Source organism: Spea bombifrons, chromosome 6 (genome assembly GCF_027358695.1).
Source record: "Spea bombifrons isolate aSpeBom1 chromosome 6, aSpeBom1.2.pri, whole genome shotgun sequence".
Taxonomy (NCBI): domain Eukaryota; kingdom Metazoa; phylum Chordata; class Amphibia; order Anura; family Pelobatidae; genus Spea; species Spea bombifrons.
This window is the reverse complement of record NC_071092.1, coordinates 17442501-17464629: the sequence shown is the minus strand read 5'-3', so window position 1 is coordinate 17464629 and position 22129 is coordinate 17442501. Positions and strand designations below refer to the sequence as shown.

At 41.0% G+C, this 22129-nt stretch overlaps 1 protein-coding gene across 2 annotated transcripts in view; it reads left to right on the top strand.

Moving 5' to 3' along the window:
• Positions 1–22129, top strand: part of ST13 (ST13 Hsp70 interacting protein) — a 138704-nt gene that overhangs the window by 87330 nt on the left and 29245 nt on the right. For both annotated transcript variants that reach the window (XM_053468639.1, XM_053468640.1), the window contains exon 9: positions 10811–10927. In XM_053468639.1, coding sequence (XP_053324614.1) covers positions 10811–10927 — 117 coding nt within the window. The remainder of the gene's footprint in view (positions 1–10810; positions 10928–22129) is intronic.

Here is a 22129-nt window from a genome sequence, read left to right as displayed (position 1 = left end):
AGACGAAATAGATCATATTAATACTATTTCAAGATGGTCTAAAGTGATCCAGACACCGATCACAAAAAAAAGCTGGCAAAGTGCAATATCAATAACTTATAGTATAATACATTCAATTTCACTAAGAGAGAATTATTTTAAAGTTTTAAATCTTTGGTATTTAACTCCGTCAAGGCTAAGTTCTATGTTTCCGGGGACATCTGATATCTGCTGGAGATGCAATAGAGAAAAAGGCAACTTTATACACATCTGGTGGTCATGCAGTATAGTTAGCCAAATGTGGGAAAAGGTTTTTGATTGTTTTATAAAAATCTCTAAATGTAAGATAAACAAATCTCCTGAGATTGCCTTACTACATTTGCTTCCATCTAATCTCTCTAAAGATAAGAAGATTTCATTAATCCATTCTTTAGCAGCTGTAAAAATTTTGATCGCTAGGAATTGGAAAGAAAACCATATTTTCTCCTGGATACAATTTAAAAACCAATTGTTATATCAACTACAAATGGAAAAAGGCTTAGGCTGGATTAATCAGATTTACCATAAAAGAATTCAAATTTATGAGGACTGGATCCTAAAACTAAATAACATTTAGTACAGATTTTAAATAATAAGCATACCCTCGGCTCTCTTTTTCTCTTTCTCTCTTTCTCTTTTTCTTTTCCCTCTGACTTCTTTTTCTTAGTCTTTTTTCTTTTTTTTTTTCTCTTATTATTAATAAAGATATAAACACTCAAATGAAGTGAATGTGTATATATATACATAATGAAATATATAAAGCCTATATTTGAATGAAACTTATGATGAGTAAACTTTTTTTTTTTTTTTTTTTTTTTTTATTCCTTCCCCTCTCTTTTTGTTACGTAATATTTAATAATATATAAATTGTATATATATTATAAACATAATAATATTTATGTAACAATTTTTTTTTCTTCTTTTTGTTGATTGTTTTTATCCTATTTATATGTATAAAATCAAATAAATAAAATTTGAATTAAAAAAAAAAAAAAAAAGATGAGAACTCGATGGACCCTCAATGAAGCCATTTTAAAAACTGATGTTCATAGGGCTGAGTTGATAGAGCAGACAAAGTTATTTTTGGATTAAAATGATAATGAAGATACCTCAGATCTGAATCTTTGGTGTACTCTTAAATGTGTCCTGAGAGGCTATTTAATAAAAAAAAGGAGCATGGGTAAAAAATAAGAGTGGCAAAAATTTGACACACCTTTATATAGGATAAGCCCTACTTGAGAGACAAAACAAACAGAATCCCTCTCCAGAACTTTGTAGGCAGATGGAGAGCACCCAAAAATTAATATTAAGCAAACTTAAACTTAAGTCTTAATTAATTACGGAGAGATTCAAATCGCGGTGGTATAGCAATAATAACAGAGTGGGCAAGGATCTTTCTAATAGATTAAAAGCAAAAAAACTCCAATTTAGAATTAAAAAAAGTCCTATACAAAGGGGATACCTGTATCTCACCTAGACAAATAGGTAATGCCTTTAAGGACTATTATGAAACTCTATACAATTTACCTGAATCTACAATTCCCTCTTTAGATATGACCCGATTTTTAGAGACACTTTCTCTTCCAAGAATTTCAGAAGAAAAATGATAGAACTAAACCAAGCATTTAGGACAAAAGAGATCTCTAAGGCAATTTGTAAGCTTAAACATGGGAAAGCTCCGGACCCTGACGGCTATTCAGCCTTATTTTTTCAGATCTTAGACCCGGTGGTTTCCCCTATATTAATGAGATCATTTAACGCAATTGCCTCAGGTAAACAATTCCCTAAAGAAATGTTAGAAGCCAGTATTTCACCTATCCCGAAGCCAGGAAAGGATCCTTCGCTGGTTACCAACTATAGACCAATTTCTCTTATTAATATTGATGTTAAGATCTATTCTAAAATATTAGCTTCAAGACTGGCTCAAGTGATTAGAGATCTCATTCACCCGAACCAAGCAGGCTTTATGCCTGGTAGGGCTGGGGATGAAAATACTCGTAGAATTTTCAATATTATTGAATTCATTCATAGAAACAAAATTCCATCGGTCATAATGGCTTTAGATGCCCAAAAAGCATTTGATAGGGTGAATTGGAAATTTATGGCGGAAACCTTTCGTGCCTTTGGTATTCATGGGACCTTTTTCCATTTAACGATGGCTTTATATACAGTTCCAACGGCTAAAATAAAGGGCCCTGCGTTAGAGTCGGATTGCTTTTTTATCCAGAATGGCACCCGACAAGGTTGCCCACTGGCTCCGTTGCTATACGCTCTATCGATTGAACCTTTAGCGGCGTATATTAGAAATTCTAGGAACATGCAGGGTATAAAAATTGGTGATTATGATTATCAAATTACTCTCTATGCTGATGACATCCTCCTGACAATGTCTTCCCCTTTGACATCTGTTCCTGCTCTGCTAGATGGAGTGATAAAGTTTGGCCAGTTTTCCAATTATAAATTGAATTTATCTAAGACCCAACTGGTTCCATTTTATCTTTCAGACTCTCAGAAATGCTTAATTCAAACACAGGTCCAAATCGATACCTGTTTGACTCAGATTGATTATTTGGGTATTATAATCAGTTCAGTCCCAGAAGAAACCTCTATTGTTAATCATAAAAAACTTTTTATTGATGTAAAATCTTTGCTTTTAAATTGGGGAAGGTTGGAGACCTCATGGATGGGGCGTATAAACATTCTTAAGGCTTATATCATACCTAAAATTCTATATCTTTTCAGACTAATTCCTTATCAAGTGTCTAAGCAAATGTTGGTAGATTGGGATAATTTGATTTCACGGTTTGTCTGGGCGGCTAAAATGACAAGACTCCCAACTGATCTTCTTAAGAGAAGCACAGATTTTGGTGGTCTTGGGTATCCGAATTTAAATGAATTGTATGAAGCCTCCCAATTATCTTTTATGCTAGCTTGGAATTTGACAACAGAGAAAAATGTTGCAGGTTGGTATGATATAGAGAAATATGTCTGCAAGAACTTTGATCCTTTCCTATTCTTTTGGATGCCTAATGCTCAATTCAAAAAAAAAATTCCTAGTCTTATTATTAACGACATTCTTTCTACTTTCTATAAAATCAAGAAACGTTTAGAAGAAGGGATAATACTTGCGAAATGTTGCCCGATAGATGCTTTGAGTTGTTTTATACCTGATATTTCACTGGAAAGATGGAGAATGTCGGGTGTGGTAAAGATAGGTGATCTCTATGTTGGATCCCAAATGGCCTCTTTTCCTTTATTAATTGAAACATATGGTCTTCCGGTTAAAGATATCTTTAAATATATCAGGATTAAGCATTTTCTCACTTCCAATGTGCCTGTTGAGACTACTTCCTGGTATAAATTTGTTACCTTTACTACTTCTAAGAAAATAATATCTAAGATCTTGAAACTTTTTAAGGTTAACAACAACTATGAGAAGAGTAAGGCAGAAATTCAGTGGGAAAAAGATTTTGATCTCTCTATTGCCTTACCTTCTTGGCATAAAACATGGCAGGTCATGTGTAAATCGTCTCACTGCATTAATCTCCAGTAACAATTTTATAAGCTTATGCATAGATGGTATATGGTACCAGCCCGTATAGTCAAATTCCAACCATCAAAAGGTGCCATATGTTGGCGATGTCAATCTCAATTAGGGACACACAAACACATTTGGTGGGACTGTACGTGTTTAAATCAGATAAAAACCCAATTAACTGACCTTTTTTCAAAGTTATTTAGATTTAATATTGTACTTTCCCCCCAAGGGTTTCTCTTTCACTTAGACTTACCAGATATCAATAAGAACGACCAAACACTCTGGTTAAATCTTACTTGCCTTTAAAATCTGTTTAGCTAGATATTGGAGGGACCCGTCTCTTCCATCATGGTTAGAGATTAAATCCCAGATTAATCACCAATGTTCAAATGAAAAATACTTTTATATGGAAGCTAATGCTAAGGAGAAATATGAATTAATTTGGTATCGTTGGCTTAAATATGCCTAGTTATTCTCTCTCCCTCTCTGTGCATTGAAATTTTTGATATCTTGTTTATAAATTTATCTCCGTGGTAAATGCTCTTTGTAACTCCTCTTATATCTTCCTTTTTTATTTAGAAATTCTCCTTCTTGTAAATGTTAGGAATTTGAATGTAAATTATCAATATTGGATTAGATGGGGATATTTTCTATGATATGAATTATTAGACATACTTTATTCCCTAAAATAATGTACAATATTGGAAATTGTATGTTTGTTTGTTTTTTGTTCACATTGTCTGTTTTATGGAAAAAAAAATAAAGAATGAAATATAAAAAAAAAAACCACCTTTTATGACTTTTCTTTGAAAAATCTTTTACTCGCCTACAAAAGGAAGTAAAAAAACTAGCTAGCTGGTATATGTCACTGTCAAACAACACTCCAATATGTGTTCAGCAACATCTCTTGAGTATGGTGATACCCCACATGCATAGGTTTGTCAGATTGTTTGGCTGGTAAAAGGCTACTTTTGGGACATGCGTAATTCAGGTAGTCATTTGGTCATTCTGCCTCTATATCCTCTTTGGAACATCTTTGAAGCCGGCTACTTCAATTTACCCCATCAAACCATATATTTTTGAAAACTAGACACCACAAAGTATTTCAAATGCTGGTATTTTAACCCTTTTATGCGTGAGATTCTACCACCTGCCTTTGCCAAAATTTAATTTTGTATTTTTTTCCACACAAATTGTACTTCAGGAATGAATTCATAGCTCCTGGTATGCGTCACTATCAAACAACCCCCCAGTGTGTTTAGCAACATCTCCCGACTGCAGTGACACCCCACATGCATGGGTTTGTCGGGTTGCTTGAGATTTAAAATCCCACATTTGGGAAGTGCGCTTTTTTTTTCTCTATTTTGGTCAGTCTGTACCTATGAGCCCGGCCACTCCAATTTACCCCATCAAGCCATTTTTTATTAAATTAGACACCCCTTGGTTATTTGAAGTGCTTTTATTTTAACTCTTTGTATGTTGAGAATTTTTTTTAGAAATTTTAGCACTTGCTCAAAATAATAAACTTAAATTTTTTTAAATATTTTATTTATTTATTTTACATGTTTTGCTGGTACTGGATGGTTCCTCTGGTGACATCCCTGCATAATTATTTTTAAATGTTAGCACATTTTTTTTTTAAGCATTTTTTTTCCATATTTTTGTTTTATATATTTTTTTAATATTTTACTAATCACATTGTGATTAGAAAGCTGGGCTCCATTGACTTGCATGGTTGAATGCAGTACCTGTATTCAACCTGCAAGTGGAGCCAGAGTTCTCTAGAGGGTCTGGAGACCATCTAGCGAACTTTTTCAACTTTATTTTTTTTTTTTACAGGGCGGCCGCCATCTTGCGGATGGTGAAGATCACCGGCAGTGGCGGCTGTGACCACTCTCCGGAGCGGTCACAGCCCGTCCTGGGGTAAGTGTTTGGTGTCGCTGAATGCCTCCTGATCGAGGCATTCCATTGACACCATTTAAGTTTAGGAGGTGATCGTTGATGCCCCGGGGAGGGGCCAGACATGGCCCCTGATGTCGATCTCGGCGTTACTGAATGCCTCGACATCGAGGCATTACAGCAACGCCATTTAAGCGAAGAAAGTAATCGTTGATCACTTTCTAAGCTTATTTAATTTTTTGATGGTTCAGGACCGTCAAAGGTCGTTAAGTGACCATTTTTCCGTGACGGTCCTGAACCGGCAAAGGTCGTTAAGGGGTTAAACAAGTTGTAAAGCGAAAAGAGTACCATCCCCTCTTTGAAGCATGGTGGTGGCTCGGTGATGTTTTGGGGGTGTGTGAGCTCTAAAGACACAGGGAATCTTGTGAAATTGATGGCAAGATGAATGCAGCATGTTCTCGGAAAATACTGGCAGACAATTTGCGTTCCTTTGCACGAAAGCTGCGCTCTCGGACTTTCCAGCACGACATTGACCCTAAGCACAAGGCCAAGTTGTCCTTCAAGTGGTTACAGCAGAAAAAAATGTTCTGGAGTGGCCATCACAGTCTCCTGACCTTAATATCATCAAGCCACTCTGGGGATATCTCAAACCTGCGGTTCATGCAAGACGACCAAAGACCTGGAGGCATTTTGCCATGATGAATGGGCAGCTATACCACCTGCAAGAATTGAGGGCCTCATAGACAGTTGCTACAAAAGACTGCACGCTGTCATTCTTTCTAAAGGGGGCAAAACACAGTATTAAGGGTATGCAGAATTTTGAACGGGTCACTTTTTATGTTTTTCTTTGTTTTGTTTTATGATTTTGCCAGTTGTATATGAATCCCATAAGAAATATAAGATATATGTTTTGCCTGCTCACTCATGTTTTCTTTAAAAATGGTTACACATATTACCAATTCTCCAAGGGCATGCAAACTTTTGAGCACACCTGTATATGTGAATACAGGTTCGTTGAGGGCAGGTGCACAAGTCAGTGTATGGAAAGTGCAGTTTTTTTCCTGCTTCTAGGGTTAATGCTTGTAGCAGCTTCAGCTGCTGCCTAATCAACACTACCCATCCCTATTTAGCTTCCTAAGTTTTCTCATTAAGGTGCTGCTGATCAGACATATAGTGTAAAACTGAGCCTGAGTGGTAAGAAAACTTTACTCTGCTCAAGTTTTGTTTTGTGACTGGGAAACAGCTTCGCTGGCAAGTACTGTAAGAAAGGAAATGAACCCTGGATGTTAAAAAAAAAAAAAAAACAAACAAAAAAATACTTCTTTTTTTTTGTAAATAAACATCCTGGAAAAAAACATTGGAGTTGCTGTTTCTGCAGTGGCCTTATCACAATACATATAAAACATATTTAAAGTGTCTGTGATAGTGTGTGTGTATATGTAAATCACGGTGTACATTTTATAATATATACCGTATTTGCTCGATTATAAGACGACCCCCCCAATCTGAATATTAATTTAGGAAAACCTGAATATAAGACGACCCTATAGGACAGGGGTGTCCAAGTTTTTTCTGCAGTGGGCCACTTCAGAATTGTATACGTGCGCGGGCCGCACTCATTTTTCACTGTGAGAAAATATGGCCTTTAATAAAATATGCAGATTCATATAAAGTAAATGACACAAAACTTTTACTTTTCCTCTCACTGATTTCTGGGCCTAGAAAGTGTTGTGACTACAAATTCAGGATAATTAAAAATGAAATAGTTCTATTTATTTTAGGGATGCACCAAAATGAAACTTCTGGACCAAAACATTCACTTAGCCAAAACCGAAAATGACCCCCACCTTTAAAAATAATAATAGAAACTCACATTTTTAATAAAAGTAGGTAACACACCACAATTGGACAAAAAAAATTAGCACTATGACTTGGCATGATAAGAGTGTGATTGCTAACAGAAATCACAGTCCCATCATGCCTAGGTTCCAGCACTTACACATCCAACCAGTAAATGCTGGAACCTAGGCATGATGGCACTGTCATTGCTGTTAGCAATCACACTCCTATCATGCCAAGTCAGCCAGTACATGCTGGCCATACTGCTGGCAGCATCAATACACAAGGTGGGCAGCTAGCTAGCAATCACAGTCCCATCATGCCTAGGTTCCAGCACTTACACATCCATGCTATCACACACACTCATTCATATACTCATTCATTCACAGATTCATTCCCTCAATCACGCATACTCATTCAAACACCCTCCCCACCCCCTTACCTTCACTGCAGCTCCTCGATGCCGCTCACAGACTTCAGCAGAGGGCGCGGCCTCCCTCTGCGTTCTCTGGTACTGCACAGAGGAAGCAGGACTGGAGCAGAGTCATGTGATGTCACGTGAACTCTGCTGGGTTCCGCTTCCTCTTTGCAGTACAAAGACCCTCCCACTGGTAAGTAGCGGGACTCTTGTTATAGCAGGGCTTGAGGTACGGCCCGCGTAAGATCGGTTGCCCTGGCTCCCGCGGGCCGCACATCTATGGCCCGCGGGCCGCATGTTGGACGCCCCTGCTATAGGAAAAAAGTTTTACCAGTAAATGTAAATTTAATGTAAACTATTTTTTTTAACAAAAGCTATGATAAAAATATTTTGTTTTTATTTTCCAACCTGCCCCCCCCAGTTATGCACATCTGCCCCAGAAATGCCTTATACCCACTATATGCCACTGTGCTCCCATGATATGCCTTTTAACCCTCTAAATGCCACTGTGCCCCATGATATGCCTTTTAACCCTCTATATGCCACTGTGCCCCCATGATATGCTTTTTGACCCCCTATGTGCCACTCTGCCTCCAGAAATGCCTTATACCCCTATATGTCACTGTGCCCCATGATATGCCTTTTAACCCTCTAAATGCCACTGTGCCCCATGATATGCCTTTTAACCCTCTATATGCCACTGTGCCCCCATGATATGCTTTTTGACCCCCTATGTGCCACTCTGCCTCTAGAAATGCCTTACACCCCTATATGCCACTCTGGCATTTAGGGGGTTAAAAGGCATATTATGGGGCAGAGTGGCATATAGGGAGGTATAAGGCATTTCAGGAGGCAGAGTGGCATTAAGGGGGTTAAAAGGCATTTCATAGAACACTCTGCCTACAGAAATGCCTTATGCCCCCATTTAACACCCCCCCCTCCCAAACTTACTGTTGCTTCTGACTCCCGTTGTGTTGTCCGCTGCAGCTGCTAACCGCAGCCGGGGAGTAAGAAGCACCGGTAAGTTGGGGGGGGCATAAGACAGGAGGATCCAGGTCCCCTGCAGCGCTGCAGGGGATCTGGATCTTAGTCTCATAGTCAGACCTATTTGTGGTCTGATTATAAGACGACCCCGATTATAAGACGAGGGATATTTTTCAAAGCATTTGCTCTAAAAAAAAAAAAATAATAAAAAAAATAAAAAAAAACCGTGTGTATGTGATATATAATATACACCTGTGTGTAATCTCATCCACTTCATAGTGTGTCCCTGAATGGCAGAAATAAAATGTGGTCACCCTATCAGCAGCACATATGTAAAAACAAAAATTAGACACAACCTCAGGACAAAGTAACTTTAGAAAAAATATATGCGCAATTTATTTAGAGTAATTTAATAAAAAAAATGTACTTTGCTGTGAGCAGGGAAAGAAATTAGTAATTTCCTTGATTCACAGTGCGTTTTACCATTAGACTTCTTCAAGATGTATAATTCTCGAGGTTAGTGGTTCAGGTTTTTTTCCCAGATCCCTGTACAGCCCTTTCCCGATTGGTCACATGCAGTTCTTGCTGTCGCGTGATCAGAACGTCTCTCTGTATCCTCATCCGTTCCAGATTCACTGCCCAATAATTTGAAGTACCGTATTTGCTCGATTATAAAACGAGGTTTTTTTCAGAGCAAACGCTCTGAAAAATACCCCTCGTCTTCTAATCAGGGTCGTCTTATAATCAGACCTCAAATAGAGGTCTGACTATGAGCCTAAGATCCAGATCCCCCGCTCCGCTGCAGGGGACCTGGATCCTTCTGCCCCCCCTTTTAACACCCCCACCCCACACACACTTACCGGTGCTTCCAATTTCCTGCTATATTGCCGGGGCAGCGGGTTGAAGTCTACGCGATCCGCATAGACAACTTACGCTGCAGCCGGAAGGAGGTGTGGCTAGCAGCGGGGGTTGTCTGCGTCCATCGCGCAGACCTTCCCCGACTGTCAGAGATCAGAGTTCCCCGCACCGGTGCTGGTGCCGCACTGGTGCGGGGAACTCTGATCTCTGACAGCCGGGGAAGGTCTGCGCGATGGACGCAGACAACCCCCCGCTGCCAACTCCACCTCCTTCCGGCTGCAGCGAATCGCGTAGACTTCAACCCACTGCCCCGGCAATGCAACAGTAAATTGGAAGCACCGGTAAGTGTGTGTGTGTGGGGGCTGGGGGGGGGTGAAATGCCTTATACCTCCCTATATGCCACTCTGCCCCATAATATGCCTTTTAACCCCCTAAATGCCAGAGTGGCATATAGGGGTATAAGGCATTTCTGGAGGCACAGTGGCACATAGGGGGTTAAAAGGCATATCATGGGCCACAGTGCCATATTGCAGTGGCAAGCCTGGGGGCAGATGTGCGTAACTGGGGGGCAGGTTGGAAAATACAAGGAAATAAAAACAAAAAAATATTTTTCTCGTTCGTAGCTTTTATTAAAAAATCTAATAGTTTACATGAATTAACATTTACTGGTAAAACTTTTTTCCTATAGGGTCGTCTATAGGCTTTTTCTTTTTTTCCTAAATTAATATTCAGATTTTGGGGGGTCGTCTTATAATCGAGCAAATACGGTAATTAATGTTCTCCTTTAATTTAATAATGATGTAATATACAGGTGATGAGATGAAGTCCATTTAGAATGTATATAAATATTGTGACAACTGATATGAATAGGCTGCCACATTTCCCTCTGATGGCTTGTTAGCTAAGCGATTAGAATCTACCTTTTGAAAGTGGAAAAGAACAATCTGAGCATATTAATTGGTTTGTGGGGGGGTGATCATTAAGTGAATGTCCCTGCCCCTGTCCTCTATTATGAACCACTTATTGACCAATGTCAGGTATGTCAGGGAAAAACAGCCAGTTAATGACCAATGACGTGCCTGTCTCGTCATTGCATTGCATTAATTAAGATTAACTAAAATCGCTGGAATAGAAAAGGGCCTTCCCAAAACTATTTTCACAAAGGTTTGGTATGCTGAATATGGCTGTTGGGAAAATCTCTGGCTGTTGATCTCTGATCAAATTCATGATATTTACATAAACATTATGCCCACTAGGCTCAAAAGATTGCAGAGCATCGTAGAAAATACGAAAGGAAGCGGGAGGAGAGAGAAATCAATGAGAAGAGGCAACGATTAAAGGAAGCGCGAGAGGGACATGAGCGAGTGCAGCAAGTGAGTAAAGCATGACTACTGAAATATTTACATACAACCAAATACTATCTTGAGTGCATGTCCTAGATTAAGTGTCTGGAAATGAAAAATTGTCATTTCAGTGTGCTCAAAGTATGAAAAGCACTGGTACATTAATCATGTTACTTGTTTGTAAAAAATGTTATTTATGAAAAAAATAGGGCAATGTAGAGCACAGTGTACCCGTGCTTGCTCCAGCATTAACGGTATGTGTGTGTGAATGTGTGTGTGTGTGTGTCTATATATATATATATATATATATATATATATATATATATATATATATATATATATTAGGGCTGCAACTAACGATTATTTTAATAATCGATTAGTTGGTCGATTATTTTGTCGATTAATCGGATAAAAAAAATACATTATTTTAAATTGAAGAAAAATTGCAATAAAAAACGTACAATTTACACTTTCATCTCTTTATTGCAATGGCCTCTCTCTATTCACCTTCTTATTCTACTGACATAATAATAAAAGCTACAAGAACCCAAACACAGTGCTTCTCAAACTAGGTTTTAATACAAAGTTATTAGTAAATATTAATTCATATGTTAACTATTTTTCATATTTAATAAAAACTGAGAAAAAAGCCTTGTTTAAATTTTTTTATTTACCAAACTGCCCCCAGTTATGCACATCTGACCCCCAGCTTGCCACTCTGCCCCCATATATGCCTTATACCTCTTATATGCCAGATTCCACTGTGCCCCCTGATATGCCACTGTGCCCCTGATATGCCTTATACTCCTTATATGCCAGTGATATGCAACTGAGCCCCCTGATATACCTTTTACCCCCAGATTTGTTTTATGCCCCCCTGATAAGCCTAATATCGATATGTTTTATACCCCCTATATGCCACTGAGCCCCCTGATATACCTTTTACCCCCAGATATGTTTATGCCCCCCTGATATGCCTAATATCCATATGCCTTATACCCCCTATATGCCCTAAAAATTCATAATACCCCCCATACACCACTATAACTCACCCATACACCACTCTGGCTCCTCCCCCTCCCATACACCACTCTGGCTCCTCCCCCTCCCATACACCACTCTGGCTCCCCCCCTCTCATACGCCACTCTGCCTCCTCCCCCCTCCCATACACCACTCTGCCTCCTCCCCCGCCCATACATCACTTTGGCTCCTCCCCTCCCATACATCACTTTGCCTCCTCCCCCTCCCATATACCACTCTGCCTCCTCCCCTCCCATACATCACTTTGGCTCCTCCCCCTCCCATACTCCACTCTGCCTCCTCCCATACACCACTCTGGCTCCTTCCCCTCCCATACATCACGTTGGCTCCTCCCCCTCCCATACATCACTTTGCCTCCTCCCCCCTCCCATACTCCACTCTGCCTCCTGTGAACCTCCGTTTCTGACAAGACACCAGGGAGCCGGGTAGAGAGGCAGAGTGGCGTATGAGAGGGGGAGGAGCCAGAGTGGTGTATTGGAGGGTGGCTCCCATACACCCCTCTGACTCCTCCCCCCTCCCATACACCACTCTGCCTCTCTACCCGGCTCCGTTACTGAAGGCACTTTCACTGCAGCTTCATAGAAGCCACAGTGTAAGTGAAGGGCAGTAACGGAGTCTGTTTGTGCGATGCAGACCCCCACCGGCTGACAGAGAGGATGATTCTCTGTCAGCCGGTGGCTGTCTGCATCGCACAGACAGCCTCCGTTACTGCACTTCACTTACACTGAGGCTTGTATGAAGCTGCAGGGAAAGTGCCTTCTGTAACGGTGCCGGGTAGAGAGGCAGAGTGATGTATGGGAGGGGGGAGGAGGCAGATGGGAGGGGGAGAGAGACGGAAGTGAGAGACCGGCCGACAGTGAGGAGAATCCAGGTCCCCTGCAGCGTCGCGGGGGATCTGGATTCCGGTGTTATAATCCGATCTCTGTTTGAGGTCGGATTATATAAGGAGAGGAGTTTTTCAGAGCATTTGCTCTGAAAAAATCCTCTTTTTATAATCGATAAAAATCGATCCGATTAATCGATAATGAAAATCGTTGACAACGATTTTCATTATCGATTATCGATTTTATCGATTAGTTGTTTCAACCCATACATATATATATATATATATATATATATATATATATATATATATAATATGTGTGTGTGTGTGTATATGTATATGCATAGCTCACAAACTAAATTTCAATTCCTTTTGATTAGTTTCACTTCTTTAACACGGATCCCAAGAATCTTAAGAAACAGTTACATTTAGTTCTTTAGTAGCTCTCACAGGCATATGCTGAGAAATCCTCCTATGCCAAAGAAGAACTCAAGTGGCATCTAGATTACCTTAACTTTCCTAGTAGAATGATTCCCTAAGACTTGGTGTCATGCAGAGCCTGTGTTGGGCTAACGCAGGGATTTGGCATTGGAAGGGTAAACCTAGCCAGATGTGTTTGCCCTCTTAAGCCACTCGGACTGACCAACATTTTACATACCAGAGCCCTTCCTTAAATTCATTCAGGTTCATCCTCGGTGACCATTAGTGGTGCCTCCCCTATGATATGGAATTTAGGGTGATGGTCTTCATCAACAAACTCAACAAGGATATTGAGGTTCCCGCAGATGACCTGTATGGGTTTCGTATAATTAGGTTTTTCTGTGTTTCTCCTTGTTTTATTTTTACAAACTGAGTCGTATACTGTGTGTCTAAATGATCACCTTTGTTCATATAACTTGGTGGTGGCAGCGTATTACCAGTCTGGTGGGGGTTTTTGTCCTGCGTTTAAGGGTTAAGTGAGTGACCAGAGGGCTAGTATCGTTAACCCTTGCACACCCACACCCTAAGTGTCCGGTTATCCGATAGCTAGCCCTGACAAACTGGTGGCAGCGGCGGGATACTCTTTTTGTATTTTTAGAGCTTTTAGTGCTGCTTATTTTTGTTGGAATTCAGCACTAAAGAAATTGTATAGTTTGGGCAATTTCCAGAGACTGAACGCAGTGCTTCCTATAGATAAAGTATACAACACAGTTTGTGCCCCTTCCCTACTTCTTGTTTTTCTTTATCTTTCTGTGGCAAAATGGAGAATTATCAACGGATAATAAAACTGAACGCCTCATCTTTCCTCCCTCCAATGCTGAGATTCCCCCATTAATCTCCCTCAATGTTAATGGTGCTATAATTTCCCCGTCTACTCATGGACGCCGTCTTGGTGTCACCCTTGACTCCGACCTTTCATTCACACCCCATACAGTGAGGCAAAAAAGTATTTACCAATTGTGCAAGTTCTCCCACTTAAAAAGATGAGAGAGGCCTGTAATTTTCACCATAGGTACACTTCAACTATGAGAGACAGAATGAGACGACAAAGTCCATAAATCACATTGTCTGATTTTTAAAGAATGTATTTGCAAATTATGGTGGAAAATAAGTATTTGGTCAATAACAAAAGTTCATATCAATACTTTGTTACATACCCTTTGTTGGCAATGACAGAGGTCAAACATTTTCTGTAAGTCTTCACAAGGTTTTCACATACTGTTGCTGGTATTTTGGACCATTCCTCCATGCAGATCTCCTCTAGAGCAGTAATGTTTTGGGGCTGTCGCTGGGCAACACGGACTTCCAACTCCCTCCAAAGGTTTTCTATGGGATTGAGATCTGGAGACTGGCTAGGCCACTCCAGGACCTTGAAATGCTTCTTACGAAGCCACTCCTATATTGCCCAGGCGGTGTGTTTGGGATCATTGTCATGCTGAAAGACCCAGCCACGTTTCATCTTCAATGCCCTTGAAAAAAAACAACATGATGTTTCCACCCCCATGCTTCACCGTAGGTATGGTGTTCTTTGGATACAACTCGGCATTCTTTCTCCTCCAAACACGACGAGTTGAGTTTCTACCAAAATGTTCTACTTTGGTTTCATCTGACCATATGCATTCGCCCAATCCTCTTCTGGATCATCCAAATGCTCTCTAGCAAACTTCACACGTCTGGCACTGCATGATTTGAGTCCCTGGCGGCGTAGTGTGTTACTGATGGTAGCCTTTGTTACTTTGGTCCCAGCTCTCTGCAGGTCGTTCACTAGGTCCCCCCGTGTGGTTCTGGGATTTTTGCTCACTGTTCATGTGATCCTTTTGACACCACGGGGTGAGATCTTGTGTGGAGCCCCAGATCGAGGGAGATTATCAGTGGTCCTGTATGTCTTCCATTTTCAAATAATTGCTCCCACAGTTGATTTCTTCACACCAAGCTGCTTGCCTATATAGATTCAGTCTTCCCAGCCTGGTGCAGGTCTACAATTTTGTTTCTGGTGTCCTTCGACAGCTCTTTGGTCTTGGCCATAGTGGGGTTTGGAGTGTGACTGTTTGAGGTTGTGGACAGGTGTCTTTTATACTGATAACAAGTTCAAACAGGTGCCATTAATACAGGTAACGAGTGGAGGACAGAGGAGACTCTTACAGAAGATGTTACAGGTCTGTGAGAGCCAGATATCTTGCTTGTTTGTAGGTGACCAAATACTTATTTACCAAAGAATTTACCAATGAATTCATTAGAAATCCTACAATGTGATTTCCTGTATTCTTTCCCCCCATTCTGTCTCTCATAGTTGAAGTGTACCTATGGTGAAAATTACAGACCTCTCTCATCTTTTTAAGTGGGAGAACTTGCACAGTTGGTGGCTGACTAAATACTTTTTTGCCCCACTGTATTCAGTCGTCTCCATCTTAAAAACATTGCCCGCATCTGTCCCTTCCTAACACAGCATGCCACTAAGGCTCTTGTCCATGCCCTAATTATCTCCCGTCTTGATTACTGTAACTCTGTCTTAGCTGGTCTTCCTCTTAACCGTCTCACCTCTCTACAATCCATCATTAATGCTGCTGCCAGACTCATCTTCCTCTCCCATCGCTTTACTAACATCTCTCCCCTCTGTCAGTCTCTTCACTGGCTGCCTGTGCGCTTTAGGATTCATTTCAAAATCCTGACTCTTACTTTCAAAGCCCTTCACAGCAGTTCCCCTACATCTCCTCACTCATCTCTAAAAACACTCCTAACCGCTCTCTCCGCTCATCCAATTATCTCCTTTTATCCTCTTCTTTGATTTATTGCTCTCATGCACGCTTACAAGATTTCTCAAGAGCTGCCCCTATCCTCTCCCCCGGCCTATCCGTCTTTCTCCGTGCCTTTATTCCTTCAAAAAATCCCTCAAGACCCACTTCTTTAAGGACGCTTACAACATAGCAAATTAATGCCCTCCCATATTCCCTTAGCTCGCCTTTCCTAGTCCCTCTCCTGCAATACTTTTACTAGTGTGGCTGGTCTATCCCTAACACTGGCACTTTTACCTATTGCGTAATACACCCTAAAATCCCTCTAGATTGTAAACTCCTTTGAGCAGGGCCCTCCTCACCTGTTGTCTCTGTTAGTCATTTGTTATCTTACATACTACTTGTTATGTCCTGTCTACCCATTGTACAGCGCTATGGAATTTGATGGAGCTATATAAAACAATAAATAATAATAATAATTGCAGATCTGAGTGAGCTCTGCAATGCCAGAAATTTAATCCCTGAAGGAAGAGGCCAGGAAGACCTCATTACTGCCCTTGCCGATGGAGCTATGGCAGAGGAGCCTGTAACCCAAGGACTGTTAAATACTGGGGTAACTAACAACCCTAATTCACAATCTGGTAGAAATACTAATTTGCAAGCTGCCCTAAATCTTTTGGGAATGGACAATCCGGAACGCAGACTGCTATAATGGCTAGGAGGCCAGTAACCTCTGTGAGCAGTGACCCCATCCAGAACATTTCCCCTGTGATGGAGAAAGATGGGGATCTGGATGTGTTTCTAAGGAGCTTTGAAAAGGTGTGCTGGCAGTACCATCTAGGTAAGCAAGAGTGGACTAAATATCTTACCCCACGCTTGCGTGGAAGAGCCCTGGATGTGTTCGCTTCACTTCCCGTTGAGAAGGATCAGGACTATGATATTATCAAATCTGCTTTGTTACAAAGTTTCAACCTCACCCCAGAGGCCTACAGGAAAAAGTTTCGCACCATGCAAAAGGGTGTTAATGAAAGCTACACTGAACATGTTGGGGCAGTTGAAAACCACATTTAAGCAGTGGACTGGGGGTCTGAGCATCTCTACCTTTGAGGCCCTCAAGGAGTTAATAGTAATTTAATAGTAATCCTACAGATGAGAAAACCTGAGGTCAGGGAGTGGGTCTGTGACCGCAATCCTAAAACAGCAACTGATAAACCATACTTTGCCTGTGGGAAAGGGACTTGGGTCTTTCCCTGGACGATGAGGAATGGGACAAAATCATCCTTCTTACCCACAAGGGAGCCATCTCCACTAAACTTCAGGAATCATCCTACAAATTACTTACCAGATGGTATAAGGTTCCAGCGGAGCTTCATCATTTCATAGAAACATAGAACGTGACGGCAGATAAGAACCAGTAGGCCCATCCAGTCTGCCCAACCTCTGAGTACTTTCCTTTAGTACCTGCCCTTATCCTATATCTAGCTTGGCCTTATGCCTATCCCATGCTTGCTTTAATGCCTTTACTGTATTAACATCTACCACTTCTGCTTGAAGGCTATTGCATGCATTCACTACCCTTTCCGTAAAGTAATATTTTCTGATGTTACCATTAAACCTTTGCCCCTCTAGCTTATGATTATGTCCTCTTGTTGTGGAGGTATTTCTCCTTTTAAATAAACTATCTTCCTTTATCTTGTTGATTCCCTTTAAGTATTTAAATGTTTCTATCATATCCCCCCTGTCATGTCTTTCTTCCAGGCTATATAGGTAAAGATTCTTTAACCTGTCCTGGTAAGGTTTATCTTGTAATCCATAAACCATTTTAGTAGCCCTTCTCTGAACTTTTTCCAACATTTCTATATCCTTCTGGAGATATGGTCTCCAGTACTGTACACAATACTCCAAGTGAGGTCTCACCAGTGATCTGTACAACGGCATGAGCACTTCCCTCTTTCTACTGCTAATACCTCTCGCTATACAACCAAGCATTCTGCTAGCATTACCTGCTGCTCTACTGCATTGTCTGCTCTACTGCTACCTTTAAATCCTCAGAAATTATTACCCCTAAATCCCTTTCCTCACACGTTGAGGTTAGGACAGTATCAAATATTCTATACTCTGCCCTTGAGTTTTTATGCCCCAGGTGCATTACTTTGCATTTATCCACATTAAATGCCAGTTGCCACAGCTCTGACCATTTTTCCAGTTTACCTCAATCATTTGCCATTTGGCTTCTTCTTCCAGGAACATCAACCCTGTTGCAAATTTTTGTGTCATCAGCAAATAGACATACCTTTCCATCAAGACCATCTGCAATTTCACTAATAAAAATATTAAAGCGAATGGGTCCAAGTACAGATCCCCGAGGTATCCCACTGGTAACAAGACCTTGTTCTGAATATACGCCATTGACTACAACCCTCTGTCACTCAGCCACTCCTTAATCCATTCAACAACATTGGGATCTAAACTCAGAGATGGCAGTTTATTTATAAGTCTTCTATGTGGCACAGTGTAAAAGGCCTTACTGAAATCCAGATACACAATATCTACTGCACAACCTTGATCAATTACTTTAGTCACCCAATCAAAAAAATCAATAAGATTCGTTTGGCATGATCTTCATTTGTAAAAACTGAACAGAAATATTCATTGAGGCAGTCAGCTAAACCTTTGAGTAATGTCTCATCAAAGGGACAACAAGGGTTATTTGCAATGTGATGTCCAGGTATGTCCAGAGCCAAAACCTAGTTTAAATGTTCTATGGGGAGGGCTTGATTTAACCCTTGGAATGGTGGAGCATGAGGAGCAGGGAGGGGGCAAGTTCTCCGCTGTGCCTAAGCCCTCTGAAACTGTGAAGTCTAGAGAAAAGGGGGAGGAAAATTCTCACCTTGTTACTCCTTTTGTGTGCTCCCTGGGCTGGGAGTGTGTAGGGCAAAACAATATTTTCACTGTAGCTGTGGTAACAAGCCAGGAAGCGGCTGGGGCTATAGCGGATAAAATAGTAAGGGTTGATGAGAGGAGAAAACCGTGGACCCATCAGCAAGGAACCCCTAGCCACGCAGAGTGGCTAAGTGAGGCCAATAGCCTGGGATCCATACAGGAAGCCCAGTCCAATGGACACCAGTTTGTTGCCTTCCTTGAAAATGGGCTACTTTTAGCTGTCTCAAGCAGGACAGGGAAAATGATGGATGGACCTTAAATACAGTAATAAACAAGACGTTTCTGCCAAAGGTTAATTCACGGAATGTGAGTGCTTAGCTATGGTGTGTGCTTTGCAGATGTTGCAGCCATGCTTGTTTGGTTGTAACTTCATGGTTATAACATCTGACGATACCCCTCCCTGGGCAGACAGAGTAGTTGAAAACGATAGTAAGCTGCTCCAATGGAGTTTAGGACCACAACAATATAATGTTAATGGGCAGCATGGAAAATCAGCTTGCATGGGAATGCTGACGGTTTGTCTTGTCAAAGAGAGACTAGAGTGTAGGTAGACAAAGGCTTAACCCCTGTGTCATCATCTTAAAGGGGGAGGTGTCATGCAGAGCCTGTGTTGGGCTAACGCAAGGGTTTGGCATTGGAAGGGTTAACCTAGCCAGATGTGTGTTACAGCCAACTTGTCCTCTTAAGCCACTCAGACTGGCTGACGCCATTTACATACCAGAGCCCTCCCATAAATTCATTCAGGTTCCGCCTCAGTGACCATTGGTGGTGCCTCCCCTATCATACGGAATTTAGGGTGATGGTCTTCTATGCAGGGTTTAAGAGTATATGTGATACTAAGGGCTATGCCTGGGGGCGGAACATCTCACCAGGGGATAAAATTGACTGTTTTATGGAAAATCCGGGAATCTGAGAACCTTTCCTGGAACTTTTACGGATTTGGAACATCAACGAAAATCAAAAAACTCAACAAGGACATTGAGGTTCCTGCAGATGACCTAAATGGGTTTCGTATTAGGTTAGGTTTTTCTGTGTTTCTCCTTGTTTTATCTTTACAAACTGTGTCGTATACTGTGTGTCTAAATTGTTAGCACCTTTGTTCATAAGCACTGTGATTAAACTATATATTAATCCAGTTTCTGTCTTCCGAGAAAGCTGGAATAAACGTTACTTAATTGTTTAACGTAAATTGGGTTTTATAAATTTTTGATCGGTTCAGTGTGGTACTGGGCGTTTACGGGTTTAAAGGTTAAGTGAGTGACCAGAGAGCTGGTATCGTTAACCCTTGCGTGCTCATACCCTATATGTCCGGTTATCCGATAGCTAGCCCTGACACTTGGGTTGTTAATTTTGCTCTCTCTGACTCCTCTAGCACTATTTTTCCTGACCTACCTGCCAGATATAATTTGGCCATGTAGACGAACTTTCTTAAATATCAGAACCCCTTTATTGCCACCTACTCCTAACCCTTACTTCTAACATTCTCAGACTAATCTTTAACTCATGATGTTGCTGCAGTTTGGTTTGCCAATTCACAGCCACTACAAACCTTTCCAGTGACCTTTTTTCTGTCAAATAGTGTCTCTTCACAAAAGTTAGGTCCCCCTTACCATCCATCATGGCGTTCATAGAAAAAACCTGTCCGGTTGTGATATTACAGATTCCATATCCACTCTGCCTTCTTTCAGAATTCCAGACATTTTAGACACTCTTGGTTTCTTTTAATTAAAATCTCATGCTGTAATTCCAGGTTGTAATGCAACAAAATAGGAAAAATGCCAAGAGGAGCTTTTGCAAGGCACTGTATCTGTCACCTACCTGCTGGTCCATAGTCCTGACACACCCTAAGGGACAGCCATCATCCGGTGTCCCACACCGAACAGTGGATCCAGCGACTGGTCCCGCTCCAATTCACACTGCAGTGGCTGGCTGCAGCCTTGAGCGCAGCTACCCCGCACAAGATGTGTACCAGTCTGCCTTTCCTGGTCTGATTATTCCATTACCACTTCTTCCCTTATTAAATCTGGTGCAGCTGGTGACTTTATTGATAGTTTGTTGTGTGCTGCTTAGAGTATGCCCCTTTGGGAGTGATTCTGTTCTCTGCTAGTGGAGGCCATTAACAGTAGATCATTGCAACCTGCTGTGATCAACCAAGAGACTGCGCAACTAGAAATGGGTGTTCTCCAATATTATTTCCTCTCCTGCGTGGTTACGATTACACAATCTCTCTATATTGATTAAATCAGTGGGCAAATCACAGCTTGAAGTCCTGTTTAGGCTAATCTCTTCAGTATCTCCTATTCAGACTGCTATGACCCAAGCACCCTCAATATTCCAAAGCCATATTCTGATGTCTTCAGTTAGAACGGAGCAGAGCATCTACCACCACACAGACCTTGCCACTGTCCCATCAATCTACATCATTGTACTGCACCTCCACGCAGACCAGTGTACCCACTATCCGTCCCAAAGACATCATATTAAGGATATCCTTGAGTACATTTTTATTAGGCGATGTACTTCTCCAGCAAAAGCCATACTTTTCTTCGTCACTAAGAAGGATGGGAGTCTAAGACCCTGTATTGATATGATGGACTGAATCCCATAAAGATACTTATCCTACTCCTCTAATTTCATAACAGTTTGATGGAATTAGAGGTTCAAAAATAGTTATTAAGTTGAACGTAAGAGGTGCTTACAACCTAGTGTGTGGTTTAATACATGATCAGGACCCTATGAGTATACACTAATACCCTCTGGTCTGTGCAATTCTCTTGCAGCATTCCAATAATGTGTGACTGTTTTTCTTTAACTATCTAGATACACTATAAATTGAAGTTTAAATCCATCCACCTTATCTTCCGAGTCATAGGGAGCATGCCAAATAGGCCCTGCAGCACAGAGAGGATTAACTATGCCAAATTTGAGAAATGTGAATTCACTAAGAACCATAAGAACAATACAGCCCATCCAGTCTGCCCATTTTTCTTGATTTAAGGGATTCAAACCTGTATCATTCCTTGATCTGGTCCCATAGTGAGGAAAGCTGTGTGTCTATCCCTTACCTGTTTTAAATTCTCTCAATGCATTCGCCTCCAATACTTTTGCTGGGAGACTTACACTGGGAGACTGACATTGCCTTCCTTTCTAATAAGCTTGCCTCTTGTGCTTTGGTAAAATACCTTTAAGTATTTAAATGTGTCTGTTGCACC